The sequence below is a fragment of the Tachypleus tridentatus genome, chromosome 12 (genome assembly GCF_004210375.1).
Source record: "Tachypleus tridentatus isolate NWPU-2018 chromosome 12, ASM421037v1, whole genome shotgun sequence".
NCBI lineage: Eukaryota > Metazoa > Arthropoda > Merostomata > Xiphosura > Limulidae > Tachypleus > Tachypleus tridentatus.
In genome coordinates this window covers 43598061-43615401 of record NC_134836.1, presented here as the reverse complement: position 1 = coordinate 43615401, position 17341 = coordinate 43598061, and the positions used below count along the sequence as shown (strand labels likewise).

At 30.3% G+C, this 17341-nt stretch overlaps 1 protein-coding gene across 2 annotated transcripts in view; it reads right to left on the bottom strand.

Moving 5' to 3' along the window:
- The window catches only part of LOC143233148 (protein turtle-like), a 102078-nt gene extending 85605 nt beyond the window's left edge, over positions 1-16473 (bottom strand). For both annotated transcript variants that reach the window (XM_076469089.1, XM_076469090.1), the window contains exon 1: positions 16112-16473. In XM_076469089.1, the coding sequence (XP_076325204.1) occupies positions 16112-16217 (106 nt within the window). In that variant the 5' untranslated portion in view covers positions 16218-16473. The remainder of the gene's footprint in view (positions 1-16111) is intronic.
- Between the last annotated feature and the right edge of the window lie 868 nt (positions 16474-17341).

Genomic DNA, 17341 nt, shown 5'->3' with positions numbered 1-17341 from the left:
AGTGTTGAGTGATGTGCTTTCTTCCTTCTGTATGTTTTTTTTCTTTCTTTACTGAGTATAGTAAAGATACTCGTGTTTACACAGTTGGACTGATTTAATTTAAAGCAGAGAAATGTATTGGAACCTGTGGATTTCTTGTTGCGCTAAGAGTATTTGTCTTGGTTCATCAAGTCTTGGAAAAAGATATAGTTGCATTCTACTGTTACTATCGAAATATAGAAGTTGCCTGTTCATAAGGTTCATAGCTTCTTCAAGCTTGTCTATGATGTATGGCAATATCTATTATAAAATCTCACAACCGGTGTTATCTATAAAATATTAGGTTTAAATGTTATTAATATTTGTAGCGTGTGTGTGTGTGTGTGTGTGTGTGTGTGTGTGTGTGTGTGTGTGTGTGTGTGTGTTCTTATAGCAATACCACATCAGGCTATCTGCTGAGTCCACCGGGAGGAATCAAACCTCTCATTTTAACGTTGTAAATTCGTAAACTTACCGCTGTACCAGCGCGGGAGTAATAGTAGTAGCAATATTAATTCCATAACTAGAATTTTTTTATTAGTAGCATATATTTTCTTGACGTTACACCAAACGTGCAGGCGTTATAATGAGCCGGTCAATCCAATTATTCTTTAGTTAAAAGAGTAGTCTAAGAGTTGGCGGTCAGAGGTAGTGACTAGCTGCATTTTCTCTAGTCTTACACTACTAAATTAGAGACAGCTAGTGCAGATAGCCCTCGTGTAGTTTTGCGCGAAATTAAAAAAAACAACACAAAAACAACAATCGGTATGGTAATAAACCACAAAAATACTGAAACATTTCAGCTAGCATGCTACACATTTCTTAATAAGAACATTTTTCAAATATTTCAAAAGTGTCAACTCATAAATTATATGAGAATGTCGGTTTTCAAAAATACAATATAAGGGTTTGATGACAATTTTGGTGGTGGGACAGGTTAGATGCCTGAGAGCTTATTTAAGCTATATAAAGTAGTATTTAACAATAATATAATTTCATTAGATGTAATACGAGCTTAACAAATGTTTTAGTTTGTTATTTTAATAAAACGTTATTATTCCTTTCAATGCAAAGGTTGAACCATGTCTTCATTAATAAAATACTGCCTATCTTTACTCTATAAATGGAAGGAAGCTTTCGATATTCATATTTCTTTACCTTTCTCCACAAAAGATATGAAACAATAATAAACTTGGACTAATTTTATCAGGTCACGTTTCATTACTATTGTTTTAGTCCATAACATATAATTATAATTGTGCAAACGTGCATTTCCCAAACTGTGTATTGGTGTTTGCATTTGTGTTCCGGTATCTTTGAAGTTTAAAAAAAAAGTGTTACTCCTTTTGTTTGTAATATGGTTACTGTTATAAAAATACTAAACACATAGAACACATGCATTTCTATTTTTTACTTTTACTGATTCACCCAGCAGAATAATTTACACAACCAATTTCATCACAGTTGATAGTCGTTGCTCTTTGAATGTCATGCTTTTATAACGGTTGTAAAACATAATACCAATAACCTAGAGACTGTAGTTTCTGAGCAATACCATCCTTTAAAATGATGTTTATAGATGTATTATTCAATCAGTCACTTATTGCTATTCACTTTTCAAAGTTTATTACATCACATCATTCCTAAAAGACATGATGCATGAAAATGAAACATAGCTAGGACAGTTAGCGTCTTTGTATACTCATCTTAGACAAATGTGGATGAGATTCATGAGATTAATGTAATAAGTAGACAGACTTGTGCATATTTAAAAACTGTTTCAAAAGAAGTATCTCACATTTTTGAAACACCCCTCCTTATGTCTGAGGCGACATTATAACACATCAAAAGACTGATATTAATACAACAGCCAAATATCATATTACAGATACTCTTTGTGAGCTGGCAAATAACTATGATATTCCTAGGCAACAGAACTAAGATTTTTTTTTTTTTTTACAAAATGTAAGAGTTTCGTAGTGAAAGAGAAAACCCACCAACTATATAAGTACAGGAACCACGTAAAGCTTAAAAATATTTAGTTATATCCATCTATGCGTGAAAATATTAATTTTTATGTATATGAACATTCCACTTATCTCTGTTTTGCCATAAGCCTAAATTAAGTAAACATAACCATCTAATTAATATTTGATAATAATGTTTTAATGCGGTATTGCTAGATTCGCGTGGATGATCGAATTATCACAAATATTTAAGGTTATAGAAAGCAGTAACATGATATGTATGTTCTAATCGGGTAATCTAAAAAAATGAAACATTATACATAACATGAAACATATTTACCAATACTGCAAATTCTTTATTATTCTGCTTCTTGAGTGGGATTATGAACAATTCTACAGAATGTGCAAGTAAAACTGAATAATATTAGGCAGATTAACTTTAAAAATCTGGTTGATGTGAAGATATACTCTAACTTTCACACATTAGTGTTAAATATGAATGACTTAGACTGTTGACAGTAAAAGTAACCAGAAAAAAAAATTATTTAGAGCTAAATCAAAGCTACCTTCTAAGCAAGAAATTTAAAATTAGACTGATAAAATAACACATCCCCAGATGACAAACCACAACAATAGGACACATAAAAAGCCATTTTGACACAGTAACTTCCTTGAAAGATTAATGGAACCCAAGCGTATTACTTCTTTATCTGCCTATGATTACCAAAAGTAGGGCAGACATCAAAGGGTTCATTTCTTTAATATAAGCCATCCAAGAGTTATCGAAGACTCATTTGTTCATGCATTATTGGTCCTAAATAAAGTCCTAATACGACGTTTTAAAAGTCGGTAAATTATGAAATGTTCCCACGTCAGAAACAAGCAAATACTATTATAAAGAAAAGAACAATATACATGCAAATTATACGTATTTTTTATGCAGATATAAAAGTTGTCCACTTACTTTATTGCCATACCAGAGACCGTTCTAGTTACTTTTCTGCTATAGTAGTAACAATGTTTCAAGGAAAGATTGTAAGGTTCAATATTAAGAAATCATTAAAATATATTTTGTTAATATTTAAACAATTACTGATTATAAATATTATGTAAAATAAACATAATTTACAAATTTTACTAACTCAGTATTACTAATGAATTAAAAGGTTCTTTTCTAAGTGAATGGATAAAGTTTAAAAAGTCTATTATGCTAATTACAAATAAAGGACTTAAAACATTTGCATATTTTCATGTACCATTTAATGTGTTTATTCGATCCTGTTATAAATAATATTCACGTTATACTGTACGGCCCTGACACATTGACTCCACTAATAAAATCTGTTGTTCTTTTGAAACTAAATGCAATAAAATACGATTCTAGACTCCGAGATACTCCTGGAATTATAACTTATGGTCGACCTTACAGGTTACGTTGGACATGATTATCCTTTATTACTTACCGCACAATTTTTATTGAAATAAGTATCGGCGAAGAACGACAGTGTGAACATAAACAACATACTTTTAGACTCTTCTGTACGTCGATATCCATTTTCAAGACTATGTTTAAACACAACAAAGGCGTGAAAGCTCACTGTACCTGCAATGGAAGGAAACTCTACAGGTATACCATACGACAACAAGGATCCATTTGGTTTTTAAAATCTGTTCTTGCTCATTTTTCCCTGAGGAGAAAACAGAAAGTCGAGCCCTGCCTTTCTATTTCTTGAAATCATCGATTCCGCTTTCAAACTTCTTAAAGTCTCGGAATCTACTACTGCTGACGGCAACTTACTCTATAAGCCAATCAGAACATTGACAAATCAGATAAGTCTAAGATGAATCCTCGCCTTCGTTATATATACACATATATCTTTTCGTTTTATAGTCTTTAGAATACGTAATAAGAAACTCAAGGGTATTTATGTTATTAAAATTCAGATAATTCTGTAAATTTTGAGAAGATCACGTATTACAGTTATTTTGTTTGTTTTTTTACTTAAGATGAGAAAAATGTAGAGAAAACTAATCTCATATGATAACACTTATTTCCAGAATATTCGTAGTAGCTTCCTGTATAAGGAGATTTACTATTCGTAGTAGCTTCCTGTATAAGGAGATTTACACAATGTGCAGTACTTTAAATGATGGGCATCTAGCATTGTGTTTAGATAATTACTGCTTTTCACTTGTAATTGTGATATACATTAAAATTCTGTTGTCATTAATGTTAGTAGTGTTTCGAGTGACTTTTGCACCAAGTTACTAAGCCTCCTTTTTTCATTCAAACCTATATATGCTAGAAGAGGATTGCCGTTGTTTCAGTTTCTACAGTCACCTTCCTCACCTGAAAACAGATGTTGATTACGAACTGCCGCTTGAAGCCTGTGAACAGCGTTAGAAATTGCTGCTGTACCAATATCCTTCCTCGCAAAAAGCTGTAATATGTTAGTCCAGTTATTTGTCTACCAAGGGTTGATTATTATGTACTAAAACTAGTATAAATTGCAGATCAGAAAGTAACGAACACATCCAATAAAAGCCACGTATTGATATCATTTGTCAGAGTCAGGTAGTTTCTCCAGCCAAAATTTGGTTATTTTTTAAATGTGTGTGTTACACTTTTTTCCTACGCACCATATTCATAAATATTCATAAAAATGAATATGAAAAAATTAGGAATAAAATAGCTTGCCAATAGCATTAACCAGTTCGATAGTTTTCTGTTTAATAGGAGTTACTCACAATTATACCTTTGTAGGCCTATAGCATACCGGCTGTTGCTGTCCAGTAATAATAATAATCTTTGTCTCTCTGCGCATCGGTTTTTATATACCAAACACGCGAGAATCCAGAACATTCAACAGTGATCTAATACGTTTTCGTAAGTTCAAGAATTTATAACTTCCAATTTGGAGATATCTAAAAGAGTTAACGAAATAGGCTACGAAAGGAATATAAATCAGCGTGGGACAAAAGGATCATCCACAAGGAGATCAGTAACAAGTCGTTATCCAGGTGCGGCAAACAAAGCCCAGCAAATTATAAAATATATAATTGATAAACACAAATGTTAGTGCTAAAAAACATCCACGTTTTCAAGGCAACAGAATAAAATGTGTTTAAGATGAATTTCTCTCATAAAGCCACGTAAGTCACGTGTACATATTTCTTTTACGATATGTCCGTTCAACACTCGTATGACTAAAACAATTAGATAATAAAATGGGTATCCATGCTATTTCATGCAAACACATAATGGTCTGTGGAATTTAGGCAACTACACTGTTGAAACGGATGCAAGGAAATATTTATACTCGAACCTGACCTATGCGAATTAAGGAAAAACATTTAAGAGTAGTATGCTTTGAACGTGATAACGTTATGTAAAGGAAACTGCGATCCAGGGTTACTGCTTAGATGCGCAAAAATAGTATAACAGACGTGAAGACATAGAATAGATTTTAGACAAAACAATATGCTACAAAGAGACACTAAATTTCATTGTAATTAAGAGAAATGTCATGTGGAGCCTCAGTTTATTAGGAAACGTCTAATACTTTGTATAACTGAACTTTATTTACTTCGTTAATCAACCTAACAAACGGCACATTCTTAAAGGTAACACATAAAAAGTTAAATAATTTAATCAGTTAGATTTATTTCAAGGGTAATAAAATTGCAAGTGTGATTTAAGTACATTTATGATGAGAATACCATTTAGATTGTTGATAAAAGTTCTTAACTTTAACTTTTTAGCATTTTACATTGTGTTTGATGTTGGAGATAAAGTTACATATATCTGTGACTAAGCAGAACAACCACCTAGCAACGAGTGTGTACTTAAGAAAAACCATACACAAGAATGGTAATTACACAGGAATCGATCACATACTAATTAGCAAATTTAATAGTCTAAGATTTTACAAGATATTTCATGAATAGAAACAAACATTCATCTGAAACTATTACCACTGTATGAGTAACAAAATATCGACAAAAACCGTGGTTCACTTGAAGTTCCCATTGTTTGATAAACATTTAGAAGATGTCGATTTTTAAACTTATTAATAATGAACCTGGCTGATGGTACGGACCATATTAGTTAGTATTAAATTAGCACAATTTATGTGGGAAAAAAGGGTATAACAGAATTCTCTGTGATAAAATATATTCTAGCTTTTCGATTTTGAATAAACCCAAAATCTAAAATATGTAATAAATATTACCTTGCTACTATTCAAAACACTAAAAAATATAATTGTTAATTATTTCGCCACACAAATCGATAATTTTTGTTAAAGTACAGTACACTTAAGAGATAAAGACGTCATGTGAGATGTTCAGAGGCCTAACAATATATGTTATTGTTTGGTGAATGAACTGCTTATGCTCTAAGATATTTTAATGAAAAAAGCAAATTATGTAAGATGAACTCTGTTGTTTAGTTTTTACCTTCAGTAAATTAGGAAACCAGGATGTAATTTTTGTAAGATTGCAAACATTAGTTTACTCTTAAAGCTATTAAAAACATTAAACTATAACTCCAGATCCAAAGGTAATGAGAAACCATCACTGACTCAAATTTGCGTTGTTCACTACTTTCTATTTAATAACTGTTTTCGCTAATGGCCTGGTGTAACTCAGACACCAAATTTTAGATTATCCATCAGGACATTACGATATTGCCATGGTATAAAACACTCCAAACCATATTTTTTCGACACAATATCATTAACCTTAAAAACTCTGAAAAATTGCTCAACATCTCCTGCGTGATGATTGGCATATATTTCATATAGATCGGAGACTGAGATAGCATTTAGACTGAAGTTAAGGCAAAGTATACCAGGTGAGCAAATCTTCACCCACCTGCTTTCTTGTAAATATCATTTTCAATTTAAACCATGTTAATATACATTTGGTTAATTTTTAAATGTTATGTGACCAAACCATTGTGCTAAAAATAAGTAAAATAAATAAATTACAATTAAATTTAAAAAGTAAAACGTTTATATATATACTAAAAGTTACATAGAACTAAATCTAAAACACTAACTCCTTATAAATAATTAAAACTTATAAAAAGTAAAATGTATACCCATTCAAAATATTATTTTTGTTATTTTTCATAACATTTTAGACTTAATAGTAAATTTCATTCATTTATTATTTTTAAATCATTCGTAGAGATACAAAATAATAAATAGTTTAATACTGAGCCTTGAGGAACTCGTATCACTGAAAAGAGTTTCATATTCTATATAATTTAATACTAGTTAGCGTGTTTTTAACCAAGATTGTTTATCAATCTTATTATGGAATATGAGAGTTTAAGATCTTGAATTAATTTTTAAAGTAATCTATTTATCTAGACTTTGTTTAACGCTTTTACAACATTAAATAAGATGATTCCAGTTTGGTTTTGATGATCGAGTCCATCAACTATAGATTTAGTAGGTCTGATAAACTGTTTCGAGTCAACTAATTTTTCGTAAAACATATTTGATATTTATTTAAACTTTCATTTACTTCTGAACATTGTGTTAATCTGTTATTAAATATTCTTTAAAAATTTTAAATAAACACATTTTCAAACTTATAGGTCTATAATTACTTGGACCACTTTTACTCTTATTTGGTTTTGGAATAATGTTGATAATACTTTTCATTCACTTTATACGTATATAACTATATTTTAATGATACATTAAAAATAATTAAATTCCAAACTCTACTATATTACATTTTTTTTGCAACGATATATTGGATATCACTTTATTAGGATGTATGTTGTTACTAGTGGTTTTAAAGCTTTAAAAATCATTGGTATCAACATTTTCACAATATTTAGTGAATTATCGCTTTTATACTTATTCATAACTACATTAATATTCATGGGAAAGTTTTCTTTTAATGTTTATTTTTATTAATCTTTATTCTACAATTTACACATTCATCAATTATTACAACTAGTATTTTCAATATCTTTGTTTATATTGTACGCTATAGTTTTAAAAGGCTTAACTTTATCTTGAAGTTCTGCAATATAATTATTGAAAATCAAATCTGGATAAATAGATTTACTATAATTTTATTTCACTTATAGAATATTTGAATTTATTCCAAAATTTCCCAAGTATATTTTATTATTATTTACATCTATACAAAATTTATCAAAATATTTTAGTAGCATTAGTAAATTTGGTTATTAAATAGTGATTTATAATAATTATCTCTATTTTTATGTATAGACTTGGGGCTTTTTGTTTTTCATTCCATCATACTCTTTTTCATATACTTTCATCTAAGGTATTACTAAATGGTGATCATTGTTAATATTTTTACATACATCAAATTACAATTATGTTTCCAAAACTTTTCACTTTATAATACAGTCTAATATATATCTAACTCGCCTGTTTTGTTACTGACATGAGCATATCTTTCATCATTTAACAAAATTACGTTAAATAATTAATCATAATTGATAACAGTTACCATTAGAATTAATTTTTGCTATTTAAATATACTAAAATTAAGAAATTTGAATTATAGTTTGTTACTTTTTTAGTTAAATTTTTATCTGGATATTTATTTAGAAATATGTAAATGTCAGCAATGAGAACCTATATTTTATTAATCCAGATATCCACTACAACCACTTCATTTTCTAAAGTATTAATTTCAAATATTTATTATTTACTAAAGGCATTACCCCTAAATTATGTTTATTTACTTCTCCATATTTTCAATAAACAGTATAATCACTTGACTCAATTTGATTTCCCACTGTAAGTCTTGTTTAAGAGATACATATTATGTGAAAATTATTTCCTCTTATACAAAAATACAATTCCATTTTCTACTTAGGTTACCGTAGATATTAATTTAGTTTACTAACTTTTGAATTATTTTTTTAATCTGCATGTTTATTTAGGGAAATATAAATATCAGCGATTGTAACTCATTTTATTAATCCAGATATCTACTACAACAATTTCAGTTTCTATGGTATTAATTTTTTTGAGACTGATTTTTAGCACATCGTGAACACTTTGTTTAATTAAAGCAATTATCTCTCACATGTACAAATTGTTGAGATTTGTAGCATTGAGTTACAGATCAAAAGTTTCTGTACTCTTCTATTTTAAAATTAAAATATTCAATATTGAAGCTATTTTCAATTAATCTGTTAGCATTTTGTTTATTAATTAGTAAGACTAACTGAAGTGGTTAGTTCTTCAGCTAATAATTCTTTCCATTTTGTTGCTTTTCATTCTTTGATTTTCTTAAGATTCTTCTATAATATCCTTTATTCAATTGTATGATACACACCCTCAAAACTATAATATTTTTTCTTGCATTTTGTAATTTTATGGCAATATTATTAAAACTTTTCTCCAGAAAAATTTTAATCATGCCATTTTCCGAGTAGTTTAGTGTAGTTTTTTTTCTTTTTTCTATCTTTATAAAAATATCACCATTTCTTAATCTTTAAATTATTTTAATTATCAAAATTGAAAAGAATTTCTTAATCTCCTTACAAACCTTAAATTAATATCATTCAGTACTTTGGGTAAATTTTAGAGTATAACAGAAGACAAATCTGTATTAATGTTATTTTTCCTTTGCTCGTTTTTTCGTTTCTTTATTCAGATTATGATTTATTTATCCGTTATCTCTTAAATGTACGTTTCTTTTTATAACACTTTTAATTTTCATCTCCTGTATAGACGTCAGAATCCACTTCTGAAGTCATCACATTTCAATCTTTATATTCTTTACAATCTTCCTTCCATCTTTTAGAAATTTTATTTTTTAAAAGTTCGTGAATTTTATTTTTGCTTTTTTCTTCTTGTAATTCTGCCATTTGTATAAGTTAACCCTAACAAATTATGGTTGACCTAAATGCTAAACTACACTCTGACTAAAGCCAAAGTTTATTATTTTCCATTCCAAAATGGTCTCAATGTTTCTGAACATATTGACAAAGTGAAGTCACATTAAAAAAACTTACTTTAAAATATCAGTAACATTCCAACTACAAAACCTGAATATCCTAACAGTTCAAGTCAAAAGTAAGAACTGTCGGCACACATATCTTACATCATTGAGTAAGTGTATCAGAAGAAGTCAGTTTATTTTGAATGATACCAGTGGCTAGTGTGTAACATTTTACGCGAAATAAAAACCAAAATACTCAAGGAAAACCTTAATAATCAGGACCGTCTTTGAAATTACGTTCAATGTGTGTTTGTTTTGAAACGTAGTTTTTAAACAATTTACTGTAAGAATAAACATCATGTTTATCAAAAGGTACGTGTTTGATAATATATAAGCAACCCTTCTCATTTCCCACCCTGGAGAGTTTCTAAAACTAAATTAATAGTTGTGAAATTGATAATATCAAAAAAACTTATTTTAATCAATTTAAAGTATATTCATTATTCAAAGTTCTTTTACCCATAAAAGTGTTAATTATAAATTTCAATATTACAAAGATAAATATATGTCTCACAAATGAATCAGTGAATTGTATATAAACAATCAACATAATGGTAAGAAGCAAAAAAAATTAGTTCATAAATAATGAAAGTCAGTATTTTTTATAGAAAGTTATTGTTTAGTTTTCATATTACATTTGTTTTCAGTACTGTTTTAACTTAAACCTATTGTTTAAGGTATTGAAAAACTAAGACAATATTTGAGATTACGATATTATGCCTTTAAGAATATATAACATAATCCAGAAAATAAATGAACAATAAAAATTTGCAGGATCGTAATTCTACGGTAGAAAATATCTTATTCAGTATTGTTCCTACAGTGACGTATCAATATTTAGCTGTTAGTTTTCGGACTAGCTGACCAAGGTCAATATTGATTCAGCCAGAAACATCATTTGGGTTCGCTATAACGACACAGATTAATCTACCACAGAGCACTGTAGCCGGTACCACTATACGAGATTTACTGACACTGATTTATCGTCTTTTCCACGGTACAGTCGCAGTGAATGAAGTGGGTTTATCGAACGAGCACCTCGGCTTGGACACGATTATTAGAGAAAGTGGGCATTGTCAGCGGGACACTTCTTTGCAAACTGGATGTTGTTCATGATTGTCCTTTCTCTTTTCATTGGAACTGCACACCGCATTCCGTTGATTAGGTACGTTATGCTTTATTATCTTTTCTAGAAGTCGATAAATTTGAAGAAAAAAATCAACAGTAACAGGGACATCCCGTTTAGTATCTTTCTGCTTGATTAGATATAAAAAGGCACAACTGCTATAATGTAAGCGTGTGCGTGTTTGTGCATGTATTGAGTTGGAAGTTCTTAAACATGTTTTATAGTATATACGTATGTGTGCGACAATTCTTTAACATGCACAACATTTTCATGAAAGATTAGTTGTTGTTTTTTTTAATTTCGCGCAAAACTACACGAGGGCTGTCAGCGCTAGCCGTCCCCAATTTAGTAGTGTAAGATAAAAGGGAATGCAGCTAGTCGTCACCACCCACCGCCAACTCTTTTACTAACGAATTGTGGGGTTGACCGCACATTATAATACCCCACGGCTGAAAGGGCACATGTTTGGTGTGACAGGGATTCGAACCCACGATCTAACCAGTTGGCTATGCCAGACACATACAAAGTCGTTGCAAATAAAAGTTAAAGCAAATCCTTCGACTGTCCCATATGGATATCTTTTTGTAAGTTTACTTTTAATTCATCAGATTTAATCAGATTATATCAAAAGTGAAAAATAATGAAAAATAACCACAACATTTACACATAGAAATACAAGCTACCCTTACCTAGGTCAAAACTAAGAAAAAAGCTATCAATACTAATAGCATGAGATGACTCAGAAAATCTATAGGAGTTTGAACTTTAAGGTAATCCGTAGCTGTTTTGTTGTAGTTCTTTTTTAAACTGACAAAACATTATCAGTTTGAGACGATAAACAAATTCAGATAAGATTTTTATTTTTATAGTTTTACTTGGTTTTAGGCTCACACATTTTTTAAGGATCTTTGAACACTGCTGGTTATAATTATCATTGGTAAGTGGTGGCGCTCAAATAACTTTGAAAAAATGAAATGTTGCGTCGAATAAGAATTTTTTTTTAAATTTGTTTGTCGACGTACTTAGATATGGTTTTCTTTCTTTAGGTTTCACTGGAATTTTGTAAAAGGAATCATAGAATCATTCTCAGTTCAACTGGGCCAAGTTTTAAAAGTAAATATTCATTTCATTGTTTAAGAGGTGTTAGAATATTCAGTAAAGTCATAAGAAAATTTTGTTTTATCGTTTCTATAATTTTTAAAGCGTTCTACTAAATACTTCATAATAAAAACAAAACTTTCGTTTGCGAAAATTTTAACTGTTGTAGCGATTACCATATTTTTATTGAGAATTTTACAATATGCAATTATGATTTCCTCTTCTAAAATTTGTACTTGCATTTCCGGGCATGATTAATGAAATAATTAATCAAAAAAGCATATAATTAATTTTGAGGTAAATGTTAAATATACAAAACTTGCATAATAGAAATATGAAAACCAAGTTTTAATTAATTTTTTTTTTTGCTCTCTGGCAACTTTCTATTAGAGTTCATGTATATTTCTTACTTTGGTATTTCTTTTACAGTACGATTTTTTAACACTTTATTAATATAGATTTTTCCCAGAAAGAATCAATAACTTTTTTTTCCAGGAACTAATTTTAATCAAAACTTATATTACACATTCAATTTAATAACAAAATAAACGATAAGCAAGAAAAGTAAACTATTTCCGTTCAATGGAATGAACAGAAACTTATTTTAACACTAACGAAATCATTTAGGATTTCTTTATCACTAAACACTTTAAAGGATTCTCTTGTTGGAAGACAAAGATTAATTTTGTGAACTATTATTCAGAACAGGAAGAATACAATGTTAATTCGTATAATCAGAACACTTTATATTCATGTTATTTAAAAAAAAAAAAAAAACTTCTTAAGCAATAATTCTAGTATTACAGGAGCTTCGAAGAATATCTTACAAAATGTGCAACAAAATTATATAAAGTTAAGCGCACTCCCGAATATAAAACATGATGACCATACAGATTTACTTTAGGGAAAGAATGATGATTACCAGGGAAGGTTGTCTTAAGATAAAAATAGATTCGTGAAACTTTCCTCATTTCTCGAGCTTTAAGAATGAACTGTATAAAAAAATAAACTAAGAAAAAAAACCACGATACAGAAGGCCTATATGCAAAAAAAAAAACTGTCTAAAATCACCTTAACTTGAAAATATGTGTATCCCTACAAATTCATGTTTGAGTACTCAAAACGAAAATAATAAAAAGTAAAGTCTGCCAAAATAAACCGCTCTTATAATTTGTATAAAATCATTCATTTAACAAATTTATTTAGGACAACTAACTCGCTTACACAAATTACAATGTTTAGAATTTAGGGAAACTACACGAAACACTATTATACCTATCCACAACGCCGGGATGGCCAGGTGGGTTAAGGCGTTCGACTCGTAATCCGAGGGTCGCGGGTTCGAATCCCGATCGCACCAAACATGCTCGCATTAATGCCCTTTCAGCTGTGGAGGCATTATAATGTGATGGGCAATCCCACTATACGTTGGTAAAAGAGTAGCTTAAGAGTTGGTGGTGGGTGGTGATAAGTAGCTACCTTCCCTCTTGTCTTACACTCCGAAATTACGGACGGCTAGCACAGATAGTTCTTGAGTAGCATTGCGCGAAATTCAAAAACAAACAAACCTCTCCACAATATTTATATTTTCTGTTTAAACTTAATAAACTATTGATTGTATTAAAAGTTATAATATCATTAAGTAATTAATATATGCTGATTTCCAATTATTTTACAATAAGACTTGTGATATTTTCACGCACGTCATATTCGAGAAACAAGAGTTTGAATTATATAACGTGTGCTGTATAACAGTGGAGAGAAAATCTATCGTTCATTTACTATCTGAAATCATCAGGCCATATGAGTTGCATTTAATAAAATCATTGTTAAACTCTTATTGAGAGCAGTCGTTTATGACATCAATTCTTATAAGGTATAACGCCTAAATGAGCAGATTACACGTTAGTGGCTAAAAAAAATATATATAACACTAGACTCGATGACTTTTAAAAATGCTCTAAATTTAATTACATGCATTCTTAAAATATGAAATTCCCAAGGGTAATTTTCTGCATCAGCCTAAGAGTTTCTATATATAGTTGTTGTATGGCTGTCAGTCATTATTAGAGATTAAAATCAATACAGCCTTTCATGCACATCCTATATCATCTTAATCTATCCTCTCAAAAATACGCCAGGCAAAGTTTGTTGTATATTTCTTACACGGGTAGAAACAGATCGCCAAAATAGTTTTGTACGAGATCATGAAAAACTAAGTAGCTTCCTGACCAACTAATGACTGATAGATTAATTTTAAATCGAACTACTTGGTTAAGTATTTCTTTTTTCTGTCAGATCTGTATTACAGAAGAAAAACGATGTACCTCCCTGTATTCCATAAGTAAAAAAAAAAAAAAAAATTTCAAAGCATCAGTTTCTAGGCTCTTCCATATAAAATATTACAAATTACTTTTTCAAAAAATATTATAAGAATTTTTTAAAGGTATAATGTGCATTGTTTAATATAACACGTATTGAGATATAATAGATGTGTCATATCAATATGGTACTACTGAATAATAATCAGTAGAAAACTTAATTTTGGACAATGATCTCTCTGCTGTTTATCGCTTCAAACGTTACACTGCTTTTATATCACTGTTTATTTTTACTTCGGAGATTAGCGTGGCTACTAGACTACTGATCTGCGTTAACGCAAATATAAGTAAACAAAAAAAAAACCTTACGGTGCTTCAGAGCCTTAGGTGCGTCATAATAGTGACGGTAAAATTTCAATAGTTGCTCAGACTAGAGCAGCTTAGAAGTTGTAGGTGGATGTTGTTAGTTAGATCCCTTCGATCCTATTAATTCAAATATAGGCATGGTTAGCGCAGAAAGCCTTGGAGTGACTTTGCCCGAATATCGGATAACAACCAACCATATTTAATGTTTTATCATTTTTTCTAAGAATGTTTGTTTGTTTGTAATTAGGCACAATGCTACATAATGGGCTGTCTGTGCTCTGTCCATCACGGGTATCGAAACCTGGTTTCTAGCGATGCGAGTCGGCAGACATGCCGCTGTGCCATTAGGGAGCTTCTGACAATGAAGACATACACTAACAGCTAGTGATGTTTTAGGACAAGGTGGAAGACGCCATTTTGGGTTCGCTCGTGTCTTCTCTAATTTTTTTTATTATTATCAGATTTTTAAGCGAAGACAGATGAACGGCACAAAGTTAGCAGGATTGTGTCAGTATAACATTCCCCTCACAATAATTTCAAAAGACTGATCGTGTGAGGTTAAAGTTCTTCCTAACTAACGAGTCTAAAAAGTTAATAAAATTGGTATTTTTAAATTTCACGAGATAGACACACGTAGTTTGAATCTGTCGATGCCACAGTCAGATTTTAAAATTGTTCTATAAAACTGATACAGAAGGTTAACGATAATTACTACAAGAAATTCAATAATGCTATGATTCGGAAATCAATCAAAATGTAATCAGTAAGAAATATAGCATCAGTAGTGAAAGTATGTATGTAAGTATTCTTATTCTTTTTATCGCTTCTAAATAATTGCATCTAGAATATGTTAAATACGAGTTATTTATCGAAACATAAAACTTTAGGAATAATCCCTAAGAAGCTTCACTTAATAATTAACCTGTTAATTCTTATGTTACTGTTTTTTAATACAAAACTACATAAACTAAAAACTATTTTATGTTCTTCACTACGGCAAAATGAGTGAATTGTATGGTTGTAAGTTCGTAAAATTACTGGTGACCGAATGGGAAACGTTATAATAGAACGTTAAACCAACTTGTTTGTATACTTTAACGTTGTTAAAATTTATTGTCTATGTCCTGAAACTTACATAATAATTTTAATTAAAGTGAACTAATTAAAAAATAACTGAAAATTTTACTGAACCAAAAGTTTCCATACCTTTACCGGTTGCTTCGGCATTATGAATAATCGTTGGAACTAAATTATAAAGTATTGTAGCTGTCAACACATACATTGCGTGAAAACTGTTGATACAAGTAACCATTGTGAATAAAAATTTAGCACGTTACTGTATTTCAGCTGCAGCCTCTCTTCTTCGATTTCTAAAAGTCACCAAAATTTAAAGTTAATGAGAGAACATTTACCAGAAAGTTAATAATTCTGAGCCACTTAACATTTAAAATATTGAGCACTTCTGTTTTGACAGTGAAGCCTCAACATATTGCGTTGTAAAAACGTTAAAAGAACGTAACTCCAGTCATGATAATACAGCCAACATACCGAACTAGGTAAAGATGTAATCTGCGGGTTTCTCAACGCTGTCGTAACTTTAACCATTGATTGCCGTAGCTCAGCGCCCTCTGCAACAACAAGCATATTATCTAATTTTCTTTTGTGACTCGATTCTTTTTTTTTTTTACGCGGCTTAACGCTCACTAAGAAAAACAAACAAATGGACATTCACGGCTTCATGAACCTATCACTGATTCTATTTATTTCATTCTAATTTCTTATCACTTTAAACGTATCATATTGTAATAGCATTTTTTTATCAGCAAAAACCTAGAAAATAAACAAATAAATATTTTTTTTGATTAAACAAGAAACTACTAAACTGATTTAAATCAACCAAAATTATTAATAAAACGTTTGATGAAATATGAAATCAAGTTACACAAATGTATTAATATATTTCATACTCTATTTTTGTTAATTGTTTATACAAATGTATTTACTTTTATAAGGTTTGGTATAAAGCCTTTAAAGTAAACCGATTTTTAAAGTAAATTAAAATATAAACAGCTATATAAATATATATCGACACTTATGTTCACTGAGAGTTTATTTATTTCAGGTTAAATAACACAATAGGCTATCGTTGCTTGTTTGTTTTGGAATTTCGCACAAAGCTACTCGAGGGCTATCTGTGCTAGCCGTCCCTAATTTAGCAGTGTAAGATTAGAGGGAAGGCAGCTAGTCATCACCACCCACCGCCAACTCTTGGTCTACTCTTTTACCAACGAATAGTGGGATTGACCGTCACATTATACACCCCCACGGTTGGGAGGGCGAGCATGTTTAGCGCGACGCGGGGGCGAACCCGCGACCCTCGGATTACGAGTCGCACGCCTTACGCGCTTGGCCATGCCAGGCCCAGGCTATCGTTCC